General features: G+C 51.2%; 3 protein-coding genes across 3 annotated transcripts; 2 read left to right on the forward strand and 1 right to left on the reverse strand.

The window, feature by feature from the left end:
- The first annotated feature begins 3,222 nt into the window (after positions 1-3,222).
- Positions 3,223-9,591, forward strand: Bcl6b (BCL6B transcription repressor). Its single transcript, XM_076936450.1, has 9 exons — positions 3,223-3,377; positions 3,897-4,099; positions 4,365-4,586; positions 4,690-5,034; positions 5,315-5,439; positions 6,008-6,172; positions 6,243-6,373; positions 6,459-6,596; positions 6,966-9,591. Exons 2-9 carry the CDS (start codon positions 3,921-3,923, stop codon positions 7,080-7,082), a joined length of 1,422 nt encoding a protein of 473 aa, XP_076792565.1. The 5' UTR covers positions 3,223-3,377; positions 3,897-3,920; the 3' UTR covers positions 7,083-9,591.
- A 2,676-nt stretch (positions 9,592-12,267) lies between these two features.
- Slc16a13 (solute carrier family 16 member 13) lies at positions 12,268-16,420 on the forward strand. The gene is made up of 4 exons (XM_034504310.2): positions 12,268-12,855; positions 12,996-13,139; positions 14,182-14,919; positions 15,591-16,420. Exons 1-4 carry the CDS (start codon positions 12,657-12,659, stop codon positions 15,794-15,796), a joined length of 1,287 nt encoding a protein of 428 aa, XP_034360201.1. The 5' UTR covers positions 12,268-12,656; the 3' UTR covers positions 15,797-16,420.
- A 759-nt stretch (positions 16,421-17,179) lies between these two features.
- Slc16a11 (solute carrier family 16 member 11) lies at positions 17,180-19,956 on the reverse strand. The gene is given in 7 exon segments (XM_034508061.2): positions 17,180-17,456; positions 17,545-18,312; positions 18,597-18,740; positions 18,984-19,330; positions 19,431-19,500; positions 19,503-19,602; positions 19,821-19,956. Coding segments are annotated over 7 exon segments (1,725 nt in total). The 5' UTR covers positions 19,887-19,956; the 3' UTR covers positions 17,180-17,226.
- Between the last annotated feature and the right edge of the window lie 348 nt (positions 19,957-20,304).

Raw genomic sequence — 20,304 nt, forward strand, 5'->3', positions numbered from 1 at the left:
TTCCTCACCCCATCTAGAGAGGTCCCGGGGCCCCCAAAAAATCCCAAAAAAATCTAGGATGTTGGGAAGACGGTCCTGAACTAGCTACCCAAATTTGGGGTCCTTAGATACCCCCGTTTTTTCAGGAAAATTCTGTCTTTCTCCTGCCTCCCGCCAGCCCTGCTCTGTCCCGATGCCAATTTTGGAAGTCACTCCCTCCTTCCTCCTCCCCGTTTCTCCAGGCCCCCCCCGCTTGGGGGCTAGGGTCCAGGACACCTGGCTTCCAGACCGGGGGACACTCTTTAGAGGGCTAGGGGCCAAGAGGTCAAGCTCATTGCCCCTGTCTCAAGGAAGCAGGAGAGCCCGATCCTCCCCTCCCCTCCCCTCCCCCCTGGCTGGTCTCGGTGGTGGTTTAGGAAAGCCTGGAGGACTGGAATCTGCCATTGCTATTGCACAGGCAGTTTTTTTTTCCTTGAGTTGGGGGGGTGGGCGGTGGGAGGGAGAGAGGGGAGGAGAGCCGAAGAGAACAGGGACCTAGGCGGGAATATCTGGCCTGGCTTACCCTCTAGCCCCTGCTGCCGCTGGGAACCCCTCCCCCTTCAGTTCACCCTCATTCCCAATCCTCTGTCTGCTTTCTCTTTGGGGCTCTTATCCTAAAAAATCAGGGTGCAAGATTCACCCCCTTGTAGACCACCACAGCCCCTCCTTGCCAGTTTCAGCAGCACTGTGTTAGTCAGAAAGCACCCACTTTAACAAGAGACACCCCATCTCCTCCAAACGGATTTTTTCTTCCATAAGAAACTGGGTTCAGAGTATGAAACCACTTTCCCCCCCTCAGCTCAATAGGCCATATACTAATAAATCTATGATGGAACATACTGCTTTTTCCAGGCTTTGTCCTTCAAATTCTGGCTTTATTTGGGGGTTCACTAATTTTTTTTTTTTAACAATCTGGGGCAAGAGGGGACTATCAGCAAAAGATAACCTAAATCAGAAGTGTGCTCTAGAATAGGTGAGCCTCCAAATTGATTTCAATTTATGATCCATCGCTCAGCTTCACCAAATGTGGCCAGAAATTGGACACCCCCAAACTATTCTTCTACCCTGGGGAGGGGGGAGGCTTCTCACAGTTTCTCCTCTGGAGGAGTTTCACACCTAAACATGTACACAGGAATATCCTACCCTCAAAATTAGTTTCCACAAGATTCAAATATAAAACTTTGCCCCCCAACAAGCCCTCAACTACAGAAAGCCTTCAAATTCCCTCCTAGCTTCCCGCTCTGCCTCCAACTCAAGGTAACTGTGCCTTCTAAAAAGCCCCAAAGTGACCTTTATGCCCCCAAACAACCTCATCCAAACCTTGAAACCACACTATATCCCCCAAATTAGTACACATGCTCTCCCAGTAGACCAAAGTAACAGAGATGGACAGACTCAAATGTGAGCTCCAGATCCCCCCGACCCGCCCCCAACCTCAATTAAGACAACTTTAAAACCAGCCCTGTACTTCCAATTTGCTATCAGCTCTCGAGACTAAAACCAGGCCTTATTGACTATAATAACTTCTATGGCAGGTGACACCCCCAGACTCCGAAAAGCTAACTCTGTCCTGACATCAAAGGGAGCCCTTCCTGTTTTCACCTCAAAGTTGGAGATGAAAATTGGAGAGCAAATAATCTTCACAAAGTAAAGCCACCTTGTCATCCAGAGTCCCTAGCTATGCCCAGTCCCCACCTGGTCTGCAGTTTTGTTTGCTGTGTTTCTGCTTTAAAAAAAAAAAAAAAAAAAAAAAAAAAAAACATCAAAACCAGTAAAATAAACAAATGTACCCCACCCCCAAGAACAGAAGGAAGAGGCCTCAGGCCTAGATATGAAGGTCCATTCTTGCTCAACTTCTATGGTCCTAACCCCATACTCAAAGAGAGCCTGCTTCATACCTGGGCTCAGCTCTGCCCCTCTTCTTTAAAGGAACCTTGTCCTCTTATCCCAAGGCTCCCCAAACAAAATCTAAGGGTGTGGTTCCTGCCTAGCTTCTGGATTGAGTTCTTAGTTACCAGGTTCCTCCTGCCCTTTCTCCTCTGTCCTCTCTGTTTACCCCGACCAACGTTCATATTAATGTTCATTGGAAATTCATGTCTACAGACATCTGGGTAGCAGTATCTATCAAATTAGAAAATAAAACAACCCAAAATTCTGTGTTCCCAGGCTTAAGGACCCCACCTCATCCTAATCACTATATTCATTCCAAAGTCTTCCATAAGAGTTCTAGCCTGAGTTTCCTGCGGAGACCCTAACTTTTCTGTCTTCTACCTACTGCCTTACTAAGAGACAGAGGTGCAGAAGAAACTATCAGAAAGAAGGCAGCTAAAGGTTTCCTGTAGCCTGGACTGAATGCATCCTGCTAGCTGGTCTGAGCACATCTCCAGCTGGGAAGAGACCTAGGGTGAAGCGAGGCTGGTGCTCGTCCGCCCTCTCGTGGAAGGATGCAAACATTGCCGAGTTTTGCCTACTTGCCGCGCTGGACCCCGGCGTCCCGCCAGACTCTAAGCGCAGCCGACGGGCGGGTGCTCGAAGCCCTAGTGAGCTAGGACTGATGGAGAGCGTCAGGGCTTTAGGCGGGAGTCTGTCTCTCTGGATCCCTATAAGGGTTGAGAGAGAGTCGAGAGTAAGAGGCCGGACGCCTAGGTCTCCCGAGCGTCTCTCGGTCCCCACCCGGGGTTTTCCCCACCTCCTCGAGGGGAAGCAGCTGCAGGAGCCGTCCGGTCTCAGGACAATGGAAGGAAACGAACTAGAAATCATATCCGCCCTCTCCTTACCCAGCCTGGTCAGAGCCCCACCTCCCCTTTTTCTGGACCCTGCCTTTCAATTACTACTCCTTTTCCCACTATCTGAGACCCCACGGGAGCCCACTAATGCCTCCCCAAACCTGATACCATTTGGATTGTCTATTTTCTTCCTGAATCCAATACATTGGAAAGAGAAGTTTTAGGATATTTCCTTTCTCCCTCAACTAGCTGTTGTCACCCGCCTCCAAAACCTAACACTCCAGTTCTCGATGTCCCAGGTCCTCCGACAACACAAGGCTCCCATGTTACAACCCTCCGTATCACTAACTTCCTCCCCAATTCTAATATTCTCATCCTCGGGTGCTTATTTAATGAACCAAAGCCACCCACGATACGATCACCCCGAGATTCTGAGATACAGTTTGAGACAGAGACCCCGCCCCGGGTTCACCATCTGGAGAGCCACAGAGGAAGGAAGGATACGGACTCACGGGTTCACCCCACCTCTACCCCCGCCCCCGCCATCCCGGCCGAATAAAGGAGCAGAGACCGAAAGAGGAGAGAGACCCCGCCCCCCTCGAGAGGAGAAGCTGCAGCCCCTGCAGGACAGGGGTAAGAACCAGACCTTGAGGGTATCAGACTTCTGAGTGTCCTATGAGGGCTTGGGGTTAGTTGGTGGTAATACGACTTGAATACCAGGAATTGTGCTAAAAAGAGATGGGGAATATTGGGTCTAGCGATAGGAGTCGTGTAGACGGGCGTGGGCTACAGATCACATTTGGTCCCCAGGTAAGATCTGGTACCTGTGACCCAGGCGCCCGGGAAGCAGAGAAAAGGAAGGTAGTGGATGAGTTAACTAGAGTCGAACCAACGGCGCACGGGAGTGCGGGGTTCCTCACGCTCGCCCTCCAGACGGAGGTACGAGAATTTCTAACTTGCTCCAAGATCTCTGAGATCCAGCAAAGGGAAGGAAGCGATCGTTTAGGGCAGGATGAACGAGAGGAATTAAGTGGAGCAGGTGATGCTGGGCCCGCTATCTGATGGCGTTGGCTCTAGGGGTACCCCAGGAAGAAACCATCAGAGAAGAAGGGAATCTGTTTTAGTAATGCCTGGATCCACTAACATTTTCAGTGCCTGGCGCAGGCCTGGGTCGCTATGGGTTCCACAGCGGCCCCAGAGGGAGCTCTGGGCTACGTCCGAGAGTTCACCCGCCACTCCTCCGACGTGCTTAGCAATCTGAATGAGCTGCGCCTGCGCGGGATCCTCACTGACGTCACGCTGCTGGTTGGCGGGCAACCCCTAAGAGCGCACAAGGCAGTTCTTATCGCTTGCAGGTTCGAGGGGGTAGGGCTCCAGGGTTCTAACTGGGTAAAGAACAGTGTAACTTGGCCGTTGAGAGGTAATCCTAAGCATGGGGGAAGCGGGGAATAGTGGTCCACACCTGCAATCCCAGAAATGGAGTGTCCGAAGTGGGGAGGGGAAGGGTGGAAAGAGAAGCTTAGGAGAGCATCCAAAAATTGGAGCAGCAGTGCTAGTGGGGAGGCAAGACCCTCCTTTGGTCTCCCAGCTTCTAACATGACCCATGTGTCCTCTCTCCAGTGGCTTCTTCTATTCAATTTTCCGGGGCCGAGCGGGAGTCGGAGTGGATGTACTCTCTCTGCCTGGGGGGCCAGAAGCCAGAGGCTTTGCTCCTCTTCTGGACTTTATGTATACTTCAAGGCTTCGCCTCTCTCCAGCCACCGCGCCAGCTGTCCTTGCAGCTGCCACCTATTTGCAGATGGAACACGTCGTCCAGGCATGTCATCGTTTCATCCAGGCCAGGTGAAGGAACCATGGTTTTGTGTTCTCCCTAGAAGTAGTTCCCGGGATGAGGGCAAAGGCAACCATTAGGAAAAGGTGTTAATGATCATGGTAATTTTTCTAGCTATGAACCTCTAGGCATCTCCTTACGACCCATGGAGGCAGAACCCCCAAGACCCCCAACAGTCCCTCCACCGGGCAGTCCCAGGCGCTCAGAAGGACACCCAGACCCACCTACTGAGTCTCGAAGCTGCAGTCAAGGTTCCCCAAGTCCAGCCAGTCCGGACCCCAAGGCCTGCAACTGGAAGAAGTATAAATTTATTGTGCTAAATTCTCAGACCTCACAAGCAGGAAGCCTGGTTGGGGAGAGTTCTGGTCAACCTTGCCCCCAAGCCAGGCTTCCTAGTGGAGATGAAGCCTGCAGCAGCAGCAGCAGTGAAGAAGGAGCCACACCTGGTCTCCAGAGCAGGTACAGAATCTATAACTCCCAAGAGTTTTAGAGTCCGGACTACTCTAAGAAGCAGAGCCATTGAGTGGACATTGTGCCACCATCTGGGCCAGGTTTCAGAGATACTAACCCACCTTAGGGAGTTGGCCAAAGGCTGGAGTGGGGTGGGACTTAATGATCAATATTAGCTCACTTCCACAAGATAGGCCTTGAAGTCTGTATTTTCCAGAAAGGGGGTGGGGGAAGCCAATGCCCCACCTCCAATCCCTAACCTTTTCTATGGCTCTTACCATCTGCCTAGACTTTCTCTAGCTAATACCACTGCACGATTCAAATGTGGAACTCCAGCAAATAACTCCTACCTCTTCACACCCCGGGCTCAAGAGTCTTCTCTGCCAACTTCTAAGCAGGCTCATCCACCACCAGGTAAGAGGCTTCTCTTCTGCCTTCTCTCCTGTAGCTGATCCAGGTCGATCTGGACCAAAAGGCCTCAGAATAGACCTATTTTATAGTTCCCAAAGTTGACTGCAATCAGACCCCTTCTGAAAAACTTTCACCTCATCAGTCAGAATGTCTGAAAGTGAGCACCAATCATAAATATTTTTTAAGCTCTCCATGTACTTCCAAAAAGCAGCACAGTTTGGGAATTTCTGGCCTAGCCCAATCCAGGACTGAACGATCTGCCCAGAGTTTGGCAGGGCCTCTCTGGCAGGCTGTCACCCGGAGTGAGACAAGAAAGGAGAGAAACAGAAACCTCCACCCACTTGTAAGAACCTCCACATACTGTCACACCATTGAAATTAGAAGGACGATACTAAATCAGACGTAGCTTACTGACTGTATGGTCGTGTGCAAGCCAAATGATCTCCAGTAGCCTCCGCAATAATTGAGGGGTTAAAAAAGGCCAACAGACCCTACTAGTGTACTGTTGTAGATTTATGGGCTCCAGGGGAGTCCCCAGTAAATAACTAAGATTGTCACTGTTCCTTCTTAGGAAGTGAGTTTTTCAGCTGTCAGAACTGTGAGACTGTGTCTGGGTGCTCATCAGGGCTGGAGCCCTTAGCTCCAGGGGACGAGGACAAGCCCTATAAATGCCAGCTGTGCCGATCTGCCTTCCGTTATAAGGGCAACCTGGCTAGTCACCGCGCGGTGCACACAGGTAGGAGGGGGTCTTGGTCTTCGTGCCCACCGCTCTCCATGGGGCGATCTGACTGGCTTCCTACTTGCAGGGGAAAAGCCCTACCGCTGCTCCATCTGCGGAGCACGTTTTAACCGACCTGCTAACCTAAAAACACACAGCCGCATCCATTCTGGAGAGAAGCCGTACAAGTGTGAGACCTGCGGCTCGCGTTTTGTTCAGGTAAGGAGAGGGACTGGAAGGCGAGTGGGAGGAGCGAAGAGGGTTCCGCCCCTCCCAGAGGCGATCTCAATGCTCTGCCCCTCAGGTGGCACACCTACGCGCACATGTGCTCATCCACACCGGAGAGAAGCCTTATCCGTGTCCCACCTGCGGAACCCGCTTCCGCCATCTGCAGACCCTCAAAAGCCACGTTCGCATCCACACCGGGGAGAAGCCATACCACGTGGGTACCCTACACAGCCTAATCATGGAATTATCCCTCGTATATTCTGGGGCGAGTCTTGCCAGAGATGCTAGGTTTCTTGGAAATGAACGACAGCCTAAAGAGTTCTAATGAATCAGAGGCTTGCACCCGGGAGAGGGGTGGGAGTAATTATGTACCTTGACTAGGTGCTGTTGTTCCAAGGACCTAACAGGTGTTGATGCTTTTGTTAAGTAAGGCAAGGCCCATCTCCCTGGCGCCCCCCAGAGGAAATAGAAGGGCCTGAATGCCAAAAGGCTGATTGTCAGAGGAGAGCTGGACAGTTCCCCTTCCTGTCCCTAAACGGTGGTTGTGGAAGGGTTGGGACCTGACAGACCTGTCCTCCCACAGTGTGACCCCTGCGGCCTACATTTCCGGCACAAGAGTCAACTGCGGCTGCATCTCCGTCAGAAACACGGAGCTGCTACCAACACTAAAGTGCGCTACCACATCCTCGGGGGACCGTAGCTGAGTCCCCCCATCTAAACTCCATTCGCTCCCTAGGGGCTGTGAAAGCTGTAGGCTCAGCTTGGTTTCCCTGATGGTCTTGATATGGGGGTGTGCCGGGCCACCCTGGTATCAAAAAGTGCTGACTCTTTAATTTCGTACTGGGGGAGAGCGGGGGTGGCAGATCCTGGCTAGATCTGCCTCTGTTTTGCTGGTCAAAACCTCTTCCTCACAATCCAGATTGGGTAGCTAGGGTCTGGGGGGAAAGGAGAGACACAAGGGACTTGCTCTCTTTAAGGGAGCTTTCCCCTCCATTTCAAATGGTTTATCTGTAAATATAATTTATTGAGGCCTGTGGTTGGTACCAGGGCCTTTATTCTGTTTGCATTTCCAACTTTTCTCTTCCACAAGTATGATCAAAAGAGACTGGAAACAGGGCACCACTCTGCTGGCAGAGGCACCTAGTGCTTGGTTCTTGCCTTTGGCTTTAGTGTCTTAAGTTGTTTTTTGTTTTTTGGTTTTTTTTCCTTTTCTTTTTTAACTTTCTGGAATTGTCCTTTCTTTTCCTCTCTTTGTTTGCTTGGTGGTTTATCCCTCCAGTTCTAGAACTGGAACCTTTAGTTTTCCTGGGCTAAGCCCGAGAACATGTAAGGTTAGGAATCCTCTGGTATTTTGGATGGTGCAAGTCCTGTAGCAGGCCAGACATGGAAAGAAACCTTTCAGCTCTTTGAGGGTGATGGGAACCTTTTTTGATGAACCCAAAATAATAAATTCCCCCTGAAGGCTGGGAAGGTGGGGGCTGGACTCCTCCTGCAAGAAGGCCCAGCATCAACAGCTCCATTGATCTATTCGCCTGGGTTCGAATGCACCATGTCCATCCATCAGACTAAGCCTGCCTAAGGGTTTGCCCTGAACCCATATAATCCTCTCATGGGGACTGATTTAGTATCTCCATGGGGAAAGACCTGAAGATCCTTACTAGAGATTATGGGACATTTTCTTATCTGTCTGGTTTCTGAGAATGCTATGACCTAGAGAGAATTAATGACATTCCTTGACTATGAGTCTAAGGAATTCTTTACTGCAAGAGCAGCTGGGGTTGACTGTCCCTTGGGACACAATATGCCCATCTTCTTTGAACGTGTTTGTTTTGTGTTGGGACAGCTTCTGGCAAGTGTCCAGATTCCAAGAACTTCATCTTTTATGGGTGCTTGGTAGCTTTCTTACCTTAGAAAACCTGAGTCTGAGACTCAGGCTGCCCATTGTTACATTCCTGTCTGGGACTGGTGAATGTACCAGGACTTGACACGGGAAGGAAAGGGGCTGCCTTTGTTGTCATTGGGGATTATTGCTGGAATTACATACTTAAAAGCCTTCAAAGCCTGGCTGATGGATTGGCCAAAGGCCCCTTCCACTTGAACAAGTTACCAGATAGTGTTACAAGGTTGGTTGAGGGCTGCAGTTTCTGGTGTAGAACATGTAGATAACGATGTTAGGGATGGAACCCATGGTTAGATGGGGTGTCTGGGATGTTAGTATTTGGGAGCCTTGATTTACAGTCCTGCTCCTGTTGCCCTGGGACCTATTTGATTATAGTACTTGGGTAGATGGTAAAACAACTTGAATTTGTAGGGCAGAGACTCCTGAATTAAGTCAGTCCTGTGGCCAGCAGCTGAGGACAGGCAAGAAAGCCATTCATTTTTCCTGTTCCCATTTAACTCCCTATGCAGACTTGAACTGTGTGTATTGGGGGGCGGGGGCGCCGACAGAGGAGAGATTGAGAAGGTGGTTTCTGTTTAGCAGATTGGATGGGCACATGGGAAGTGCCAGGAGTGAGACGTTAGATCCTGGAAGATCAGATCCTGGAATAAAGAAGCTCTTCTTTGTGCCATCTGTTGTGTCCTAGGTGTGTGTGTGTGTGTGTGTGTGTGTGTGTGTGTGTTGTGGGGTGGGGGGTACCCAGGGACCTGGAAAGAGGTTCTGGAGACTAATAACTCAGACTCTGTGTTCATTGCACTGTTGCATCCCACTAGTCCTCAGTGGTCCTTGCTCTCCCTTTCCTGCCCCAGCCTTCCGGCTCATTGTGTAGGAACCAGTGACTTCATGAAGTTTATCCGGAGCCACCTGCATCCTGCCGGTCTGAAGTCACTTCCTGATTGAGGTGGGGAGTCTTCGAGGAGAAAGTAGGAAAGAACCTGGGAAGTGCATCTGTGCTAGCTCAGGTTCTTAATGCTTGTGACCAAGCCACCTACACTTCCTCATAAACAACCAGCACCAAAGAGGATGGGTAGGACCTGGGTCCCATAAGAACAACAGAAGCTGCTATAGCAGCCCCAAGGGGAAGGCTGATCGTTAGTGCCTGTGTGTCTGCTCCATCTCCAGTTTGTAGTATCTTGGAGTCTAACATCCAATACATGTGTCTTTTCCAATGGCTATGTGTCCAGGATGCACAAATGTGTTCCAGCCCAAGGCCAAAAGTCACTAAGTCTAATGTTCCCTCCCTCTGGACTTTCCTCAGATGTCATAAAGACAAAGTCGATCTCTGAAGCACCCTCACCAACTACAGGCTGTGGTTGTGTTTTTATTTCAGTCTAATGCTCTCCCTGGTAATCTTATTTTAGTGGCTGCTTGTATTTCTTCATTTTTTTACAAGTCTATAACCTAGGTTATTTTAAAAAACAAAAACAAAAGCAGCAAAATACGGAAACTAAACAAGTTTCTGTCACCTTCCGTTACAGCTTAGCCCCTATCAAAAATAAGACCAGCTATTATTACTTACCACATGTTAAATGTACATACAGACTTACTAGTTTAACCCCTGGCAGCTCTAAAAAGTAGGGAGTGTTCTCCCCAGTTCACAGATGACACCAATTGAGAAGTTAAGTATCTTGACCATGTAAAAAGTGGAAAAATCAAGATTGGGACTGTGATCTGATTCTAAAGATCTAAAAACTGGGCTCTTTTAAGATTCAACTATTTCCTATACCGTTGCCATATCCCTATTATGAGTCTATAACAAAACTGTAGACCCAAAGCATTTCAGCATTTTATTTTCCATATATGCAACTGAGAAACGTAGCATGGTTTGGTTTTGCTTGGTGCAAGGGATTGAACCCTGGAACTTCCATGAGAGGCCAAAACCCAGGTTTAGGGAGGGGGCTTTCCATTTTATAAATCTAATTAATTTCTTTCTTTTTTTTTTTTTTTTTTTTTTTTTTTTTTTTTTTTGGTTTTTTGAGACAGGGTTTCTCTGTGTAGTCCTGGCTGTCCTGGAACTCACTCTGTAGACCAGGCTGGCCTCGAACTCAGAAATCCGCCTGCCTCTGCCTCCCAAGTGCTGGGATTAAAGGCGTGCGCCACCACTGCCTGGCTAATTAATTTATTATTGTGCATGCATGTGTGGTACTTTTGTGTGCACACACCATAGCGTGTGTACGTGTGGAGGTTAGAGGACAACTTTGTGGAGTCAGTTCTCTCCTTCCACATTCCTGTGAGTTTCATCAGGGATTGAACTCAGTCATCAGGTTCTCAAAGCAAGCACTTGACCCGCTACACCCTCTCTCTAGCCCCTCCTTGGGCTTTTGAGGCAGTCTTTATGTAGTTCAGGCTGGTTTTAAACTTGACTCTGCCTCCTAAACACTGGAGTAACAGGAGCAAGGCAACACAGCCAAGTTCACTGTTTATTTCCTTAAGATAGGATCGCACTAAATTGCCCAGGCTGGCTTTTACCTCAGTCTGTAGTCCCAGCATGCCTTGAGCTTGCCACCCTCTTACCTCAGTCTCCTAAACAGCTGGGGTTGCAGACAGGCCTGTGCAATCAAACTTGGTTTATATATTTACGTTTATGTGTAGCGGTTTGCCTACATGTATTTAAGTGACCCACATGAATACAGTGCCTGTAGAGGCTAGAAGAGGGCGTCAGATCCCCCCCCCCCCCCGAACAGACTACAGTGTTGACCAGTGTGGGAGCTGACAAGACCTGAACTTCGTTCCTCTGAAAGAACGGCAAGTGCTCTTTAACTGCTGAGCTGTCTCTCCAGCCCCTACATATGTTTTCTTAAAAGCATAGCTTCTAATTCCATCCCTCTTGTTGGCCTTCTTCCCTACTGGTCTGTGTATGAGCCCAAGGTCTCAAGGTCAGAGTCCTGGGGAGCCGGAGGTATAATAAAAGAGAGAGAGAGAGAGAGAGAGAGAGAGAGAGAGAGAGAGAGAGAGAGAGAGAGAGAGAGAGAGAGAGAGAGAGAGAGAGACCCAAGTTATTGCTCTCACGAGGTGAGGAGGCAGTGCGGGCTATAGCCCTGGTTAGATAAGAGGCTTGATTGCTCCCGTGACCAGGGTCATAGCTTGTCTCTCTTAAGTAGTTCAGCATAAGATTAAAAAAAAAAAACCCACAAAAAACAAAACAAAATAACTAGTTAGAAGGCTAAGAGAAAGCTTCCAGCATCGCTGAAAAAGTAGGTGGTAATGGGGGACTCAGATGGTGTGACTGCCGCCCTTCCTCTCCCCAGTTATTTTTGGTCTCGGTGACCTGCAAGTTTCCTGATAGAGGGGTCAGAAACGGCAGGAAAAAAATTCCTCATTACAGAAACGAATGCCAAGACTCCTAACACGTCACCCATCCTCGTTCTCCGTTCCCCGCCTCCCCTCTTTATAACAGCAATACTGAGAATTGAACCAGGACCTACTGTTGAATAGGGCCTGTAAACCCCCTTTTAATTATTTTTTTTAAGTTGAGACAGGGTCTAGCTAAATTGCCCACGTTGACCATGAGCTTGTCTCCGCAGCAGCTAGAATCACAGTCTGCGCTTTCCTATCTTCCCTCTTCCTCCGTAGCCCTCGACTCCGCAGTCTAGAATTTTCAAAAGGGCTTTTCTAGTCGCCCCAGGTGCTCTATTAGTTTGACTCTTACCTCATAACCTATCCCTTAGTACTCACGCTGCCTGGTAAGTCTTGGATCCCTCACTAAGCAAGTTGAGTTTCTGCCTGGCCAGGACCAGTTTATCCACAACCAGCCCTTTGATGTAAATCTGGAAATGTGATTGACCCAACACCCGCAGAACCCTCGCGGTAGGTCCCTTGTCACGTGGGACCGATCTTTCTCATGCCCCTCCCTACGCATGCGCCCCTCTCTCACTGCAGGTCTTGAACAAAGCTGTAAACCCCGCCCAACCCCTCCGGGTCCACCCCCTGCTCTGGTGACCTGCATCCTAATTGGCGAGCCAAGTGTTGGATATTGTCCCACTTAGGCAGGTGTTGAATCCTCAAAGATAACATAATTCACAACCAGATTACCTCTCGTTAGGGTTGTGGCCCCAACCTGGTTTTGTTTTCTGTCCTCTAAAGAAATCATCTGGCTGGAGTCTGGGTCTCAGCTGCGGGCTAACCCCGCTCTGTGTCGGTGGCTGGTCCGGGTTCATAGGCCTCCCTCCTCTTGGGGAAAGGCGCAGGCGCCACATGCTTTATCAGTAACTTCCTAGCGACCAGCCCCAGCTTGGCGCTAAGCGTCCTGCAGGGTGGATGGGACGGCCAAAGCGAGTGGTTTAAAGCCCAGATCAGGCAGGGGCTCTTAGGAGCTGCCCCTTTGTTCCTTCCGGAATGGTGCGCAGGGCTGAGCCCCCCGACGGGGGCTGGGGATGGATGGTGGTGCTCTCAGCGTTCTTCCAGTCGGCGCTCGTGTTTGGGGTGCTCCGTTCCTTCGGTGTCTTCTTCGTGGAATTTGTGGCGGCGTTTGAGGAGCAGGCAGCCAGAGTCTCTTGGATCGCTTCCATAGGGATCGCGGTGCAGCAGTTTGGGAGTGAGTGCTGTGTCCGGGTGCTGTGGCCTGCCACCCTCGGAGAAAAGAGGGAATTTGGGGACCAGAAACGGGAAAGGGTCGGGAGGATGCTGAGGGAAGATGGCGGGGACCACCTCGCAGAACCCATTCCAATTCCCCAGGCCCAATAGGTAGTGCCCTGAGCACGAAGTTGGGGCCCAGGCCTGTGGTGATGACTGGGGGCATCTTGGCTGCGCTGGGAATGCTGCTTGCTTCATTTGCTACCTCCTTGACTCACCTGTACCTGAGTATTGGGCTGCTGTCAGGTGAGACCCTGGGTAAGGGCAGAAGTCCAAGACCTGGATCTTAAGCCTCTGAGTTTTCACCTCCTTCCACCTCTTTCCAGAAGGGCGTAGGGAGAACCTATGCCCTGAAGGGAATTCTTAAACTGAATGACTAAATCTGAGAAAATCCAGAGAACACAAGCCCAAACCCATCCGACTGGAGTGAAGAAGGGAGATTTTCTTTAAGACTGTGCTAGGTAGCGACCGAAATAGATATCGTTGCCTACTTAAAAAAATAATAATGAAGCTTTCAGTGTTCATCGATGCTTACACACCTGGGCAAAGGAAGATTAATGTAGCCAGAAACAGTAGAGATGGGGCTCTAATTCCAAAGTTCTGTGTTAGTTACCTTAGGAACACTATCTCCTGTCTTCCCAGTTCCCATAGAGCAGCGGTTCTCAACATGTAGGTAGCGGTCCCTTTGGAAGAGTCGAACGATCCTTTCATGGGGCTCATATAGCAGACACCCTGACATCAGATATTTACATTAAGATTCATAACAGTAGCAAAAAAGACAGTTAGGAAGTAGTAATAAAAATAATCATGGGGCCGGGCGGTGGTGGTGGCGCACGCCTTTAATCCCAGCACTCGGGAGGCAGAGGCAGGCGGATTTCTGAGTTCGAGGCCAGCCTGGTCTACAGAGTGAGTTCCAGGACAGCCAGGACTACACAGAGAAACCCTGTCTCAGGGAAAAAAAAAAAAAGAAAATAATCATATGGTTGGGGGGGGGGTGGTCACCACAATATGAGGAACTATATTGAAGAGTCAAAACAATTAGAAAGGTCAGGAACCACTGCCATAAAGTGTGTTAACCCCATTTTGCAAATGAGGTGGTTGAGCCTGGGAGAGTAAGCAGAACACACAAAGTCACACATCTAGAGAGTGCTACAGCCAGCACTATGAATACCCAGGTCTGTGGGAGTCCAAAACAGGGCCTAGTCTGCTACAAGGTAGTGTTGGGATTGCTGGGTGTTCTAAGGACTTCCAAAGCCCACAGCCTCCTGCCTTGTTTTCCTTTTGACAGGCTCTGGCTGGGCCCTGACCTTCACTCCGACCCTGGCCTGCCTTTCCCGTTACTTCTCTCATCGTCGATCTCTGGCCATGGGGCTGGCCCTGACGGGAGTGGGCATCTCCTCTTTTGCATTTGCCCCCCTCTTCCAGTGGCTGATTAATGCCTATGCTTGGAGGGGAGCCCTCTTGCTAGTGTCTGCCCTCTCCTTACATCTGATGGCCTGTGGTGCTCTCCTCCGCCCACTCTCCCTGACTGAAGACACTGCTGTGGGTGGCCCTGGGGCCCAGATCACCTCCCTCCTCTGTCATGGTCCCTTCCTCCGGTACACCATTGCCCTCACCCTGATCAACACTGGCTACTTCATTCCCTACGTCCATTTGGTGGCCCATCTGCAGGACCTGGGTTGGGACCCACTGCCTGCTGCCTTCCTACTTTCAGTGGCTGCTATTTCTGACCTGGTGGGACGTGTGGCATCTGGTTGGCTGGGAGATGCAGTCCCAGGACCTGTGGCAAGACTTCTGATGCTCTGGACCACCCTGACTGGGGTGTCACTAGCTCTGTTCCCTGTTGCTCAGGCTTCTACAACCCTGGTGGTTCTAGCTGTGGCATATGGCTTCACATCAGGAGCTTTGACCCCAGTGGCCTTCTCCGTGCTTCCTGAGCTGGTGGGGACTGGAAGGATTTACTGTGGTCTGGGCCTGTTGCAGATGCTAGAGAGTGTCGGTGGGCTACTGGGGGCTCCTCTATCAGGTAAGAGAATGGGGTTTCAAACTGGGCCAGGATGTCATGTTGTATAGTTGGAAGGAACTGTTTCCACGACGATGGCATATGTTAATAGTGTCCTCTAGTATGTAAACAGTGTACATACTGCATAGCCAATCATAACAGTCCTGAAGTGGGTTCACAGGACAGAACTTGGGTCTAAGAAGGTCTGAGTGGGAAGACAACAGTGAACTTACAGGCTTGGTTTTCAGAAGACCTGGCCTGGCCTTGGTCAGTGTCTTTTCTTTTCCTTTGTCCCAGTGACCCTCTGCCCCAATGTCTGAAACATCTGGTTAAAGTTCTCCGTGCTCAGGATGCCAGAACCTTCTGATCTTTAACATCTTCCTCTTAACTATTAACTGAAGGCTTAAAAGGGCCACTGTTGCCAGAACAAAACACACAGATATGCTTGACTTAATATGGCTCACCAACACCTACAGACTGGTTTGGAAATCCTTTCTGCAGGGAGGGTGGCAGCCAAAATGACCTTTTGAGGCTGTATAAGAAACTCTAGTCTCGTATTCATCCAGTCCTACCTTGGAAGTTCCATCTCTTCCAAGACAGTGGGTTTTCCTTTGCCCACAAATGGGTCTAGGCCATTAGCCCCAGTGTGCAGATCACCCATGTATGTTTCGTTTCTTTTTCTCTCTTGGACCCAGGCTACCTCCGGGATATGACGGGCAACTACACGGCTTCTTTTGTGGTGGCTGGGGCCTTCCTACTCGCAGGAAGTGGAGTTCTTATCACCCTGCCACATTTCTTCTCCTGCATCTCAGTTTCTACCTCCAGACCCCAGGACCTTGTGATAGAGGCACCAGATACCAAAATTCCCCTGCCCAAGGAGGAGGGGCGGGAAGAGGACTAAACTCCACCGGAGAACAGTTGCCATGGAAACTAGAGCTTGACAGTGCCAGGTCTCTAGCCTCATCAAGGCATTCACAAAAGCACAGTGCCTTAGGATTCTTGATTCATCTCCTCTAGAGCAGGCCCAGGGTCCCTACAATTTATGTGCCAACCGTTTGTATTTTGTTGAGGACTCACCTGTCGCCGTCTTTGCTCTCCCAAGCTTTTCGGAAGGCTCCAGGAAATCTAACTCCACTGAGTTCTGAATCAAATTTGAAAGTCAAAGGCCAAGAGTCTTCTCATGTTTTATATGTGATATCTGGTGTCCTTTGTTTATGAAACAAATAAGGAAACTGGACAATAATTGTAACCTCAAAAAGAGCTGGGGACCTTGTGTTTGGGACAGCTAATAAGACCATGACTGAGCAAAGGCGTGGAGATGTCCACGAACTCTGGTGACCCAGAGTTCTTCCCTCCCGTCCACTTATCTCCCTCTTCTCCGATATTCCTGTGACACAGGGGTGGGTGGGGGTATATTTTTAAGAGAAAGGCATATGTATGGAAGAAGGTAGCTTGTGAGCAGAGACTGGATGGAACTGACGAAGCTAATAAACCCAAGAGCCTTGTACTTTTGTACAGAGCCTCACCATGTAGCCCCGGCTGATCTTGAACTTGAGAACTGGCCTCCTCCCAAGCAGTAGGATCACAGGTGCACACAACCATACCCAGATGCCGTTTTGTCCCTCCTAGGCTAACAAAGGCAGATCAAAATGCAAGAAAACAGTAAGGCGGTCTGAGAGCCAGGAAGAAAGCTCAGCAGTTCAGAGTACTTCCTGCTCTTCCAGTGTGCCAGAGCACCCACACTAAGTGGTTCACAACCACCTGTAATCCAGAGGATCCGATAGCCTCTCCTGGAATCCATGGGCAACCACACACATGGTATACATTCACACAAACACACACATAGAAGGAATAAAAATCCTCTTAAAGGTGGGTCTGAAGACGCTCAGCAGCTAAGAGCACTTGCTGCTCTTTCTGCTCATCTGTTTGGCTCCTGGTGCCTACACCCAGCAGTTCACGGCTGCCTGTAAGTCCAGTCCCAAGAGATTTGTCCTCCACAAACACAAATAAAAGTCATTTTTAGAAGTTAAAGTATGAGGTTTAGGTATGCCCTTAACAAACTGGAGCTGACTAGCTGGCCGTTTTTCAAAGATCCTCTTAAGGCAAGGATTTCGATAAATAAAACTGGACGGACATCATTCCTCACCGCCAGGGCTGCTGGGACCCTGTCGCTTTCAGCTAGGAGAATATATATATATATATATATATATATATATATATATATATATAATCTTAAAGTAGAGATTTTTGGGGTCGTGGATTGGCTAATGGAGCTCTCAAGAAGCAAAGATAAAAAATATTTATTAGGGAAGGGGTCAACCAAGAAAATGATCAACAAGTGGTATCCCGGATGGAGCCAGCGCCCCCTGCGGAGAGCAGAGAGACTTGTGGAACTGGGAGTAGCTCCCCCCTCTCAGGTGGAGGGGTAGCTGGAGGTGAGGCTGGACGGCAGGAGGGGAGGGCTCTGGGCAGCCCCATATAGATGAAGCTGCCGGAGAGGATGAAAGAGCTGCACACCAGGAAAGAGGCACTGAAGTCTCCTGTCTTATCTCTTAGGAAGCCTGAGAAGAGGGCAAAGGAATTTAGAAGCCTGGCATCCCAGGGGCAGAAGAAGACAGTCTTGAGCGAATTTGCGGGCTCAGCCCTTACCTGACAGAGGAGGGCCCAGGAGTCCCCCGAGGCTCATCAACATCATGACCAGTCCTGTGGCCTGCACCACACCTCCAATGCCCACCAGCCCCGGGAGCACACCGAAAACCAGTGGTGCATAACTCCCGGCGCTCAGGCCATAGGCCCCAGCAGCGGCTAGCAGAGGAGCCCCCCAACCCTCCTCCGTCCCCACAGTGGGCACCAGTCCCACTGCCAGTACCCCTAATCCAGTCAGAGACCCAAACACCACCAGAAGCCGCGGAAGGGGCACCCAGCCCTGGTCTGCCAGCCATCCGCTGACCAATCGGGCACAGGCATCTCCCACTGCAGCGACAGCCACCACCAACGCTGCCCCGTAACCACCCATGCCCTGATCTAAAGCGTGCGGACCCAAATGAACGTAGGGGACAAAGTATCCTCCTCCGATCAAGGCAGTGCCCAAAGCAAAGACCGAAAAGGCCCGGCGCTTGAACAGACCTAGGCCGAGGGCAGCTAGGGGGGTGCGAGGTGGGGCCAGCGGGTCACCAGAGAGAGCTAAAGGTCGTAGCAAGGCGCCACAGGGTGTGAGGTGAAGGGTGACAGCGCCCAGAAGGAGCAAGGCACCCCGCCAGCCGAAAGTATCAAGGAGGAACTGCAAGGCAGGTGCCAGGAGCAGCGAGGATGCCCCATTACCAGTGAGCGCCAACCCTACCGCCAAGACTCGACGGCGGGAGAAGTACCGAGAGAGGGTACCCAGGGCTGGGGCGAACACCAGGGCCCAGCCAGAGCCTGCAAATGGACAGGATGAGGGTATAGTTGTGGCTTTGCTAGTAGCATTCCTTAGCTCAGTTTCTCCCCTGCACGCGCGGACACGGACATTCATATTTCTCTCTCTCTCTCTCTCTCTCTCTCTCTCTCTCTCTCTCTCTCTCTCTCTCTCTCTCTCTCTCTCTCTCTCCTCTCTCTCTCTCTCTCCCACCCCCCGCCTTGTACAGTCCTCTACCCTATAAGGAGTTCCTGTCCCTATTATCTATTATCACCCCTTAAGCATACGGGCACCTCATTCTTCTTACCAGCGAGAAGGCCCAGGCCGAGGTAGAGGTGCAGGAGGCTTCGGGCGAAAGCCGAGAAGACCAAGCCAAGCGAGGTTAGGACTCCCCCAACCATCACCACGGGGCGTGCCCCCCAGCGAGTGCTCAGGGCGCTGCCCACTGGGCCTAGAAGGGGGCGGAGTCAACGAAGACATGCCCCGGGACCCCCAAACTATCCGCAGCATTTCTCATCGGCTGTTTTGCCTGGCCTGGCAACTCCTCCCTTTGACCTCAAGACCCACTCTTCTAGAACTTGGTTCCACCAGTAGCTCTCAGGTTGTCTGGTAATCAAGTCTGCTGTCTCCCATCACTACATCCACGGCCTCTCCACCCGGTGCCCGCCTCCCACCTCGGGGGACCCCCCCTCACTGGCTGCCTGCTGCACGGCCAAGGCCAGGGCGCTGACCCACGCAGTGTCCTGGGCGCTTCGTTCAAAGTGCTCCGCGAGGTCGGGGAGGGCAAGGCCCAGGGAGCGTAAGAGCCCGTAGGAGAGCCCGTTCACGGCGAATGCTGCGGCCGCCACCACCCAGCCCCAGCCCCCGTCCGGGGGTCCGGCCGGCTTGGGGGTCATCGCCGTCTGCTGGGGTGGGGAAACACCTGTGAATGAAGTCTCCACGCCTGGGCCTCCGCTAGGGAGCTGACGTCCCTGAGATCCAGCCTCGGGCTGCTCGCCCAGGGTGGGCACGTCGCCCGGAGCATGGGCGCGGGAACCAGGCCTAGGGATAGAAGTCCTGGGTGCGCGTGAGGTCCTGGGATGGGGGGCAGCAGAATCCCCCAGGCCAGGGGCTCATCCTTCCCAAACCCTCTTTCTCTTACCCGACCTCTCCCGGCGTTGGGGGGAGGGAAAGGGCGAAGGTGGGCTCGGCCGGATTTTCTCCGCGCTTTCCGGCAGGCAGGGCTCTGCCTAGCAGCTAGCCAGTGCAGAGATGGAGCCCAACTTGGACCGCGCTCTCCGGTAAACAGAGATCACCACAGGGGCCCGAGCCACCTGGGACACGGGGTGGGGGTGGGGGTGAGTACCGAGGGCGGGGGAAAGAGAGACAGCCAATCCACCCAGGCCTGGCCGAGGCCTGACGCCGAGTCCCACGAGGATTGAATTATCCACACACAACCCCCCCCAGCCCTGCATGGGGAACCGCGAGGAGGAATGAGTTTGCCTGGTGGCCGCGCCCCGCCTCTCCCCGCGCGGGGCTCACACCCACGCACCTGCCGACGGCTGCGCACGCAAGAAGAGCCCAGTTGCAAGCCTTGCCCGGCCGGCTGCCCACGCATGAAAATAGCGGTGGTCTCCAAAACCTAAATGAGCTCTTGGATTCTCGGAATTGTTGCTGAGGATCCTGTAAAACTCCGACATCAAATCGCTGGCCTCCAATGGACAATAACAGCATGCTCTCCCTGGGAAGGAAGGCGACTTCTCAGTACCAAGACCTGCGATGTTCCAGGCAGTCTTTACATACTTTGTCATTTCATCTTTACAATATCCCTATGAAGACGGCACTGTCTCCATTTTAACAAATGGAATAGCTAATTCTTAAAGAGGTTAGGTGTTCTACCCCAAACCGTTCAGCTTTCAATAAATAAATAAATAAATAGTGGAAATATTTGAATTTAGGTTTATCCAATCGTGGGAGGATGCAGGGAGAACAGACCTAGGCGTGACACAGAAACTGGTACAGTTGAGGGAAATAGC

The sequence above is a fragment of the Arvicanthis niloticus genome, chromosome 6 (assembly GCF_011762505.2).
Source record: "Arvicanthis niloticus isolate mArvNil1 chromosome 6, mArvNil1.pat.X, whole genome shotgun sequence".
Taxonomy (NCBI): domain Eukaryota; kingdom Metazoa; phylum Chordata; class Mammalia; order Rodentia; family Muridae; genus Arvicanthis; species Arvicanthis niloticus.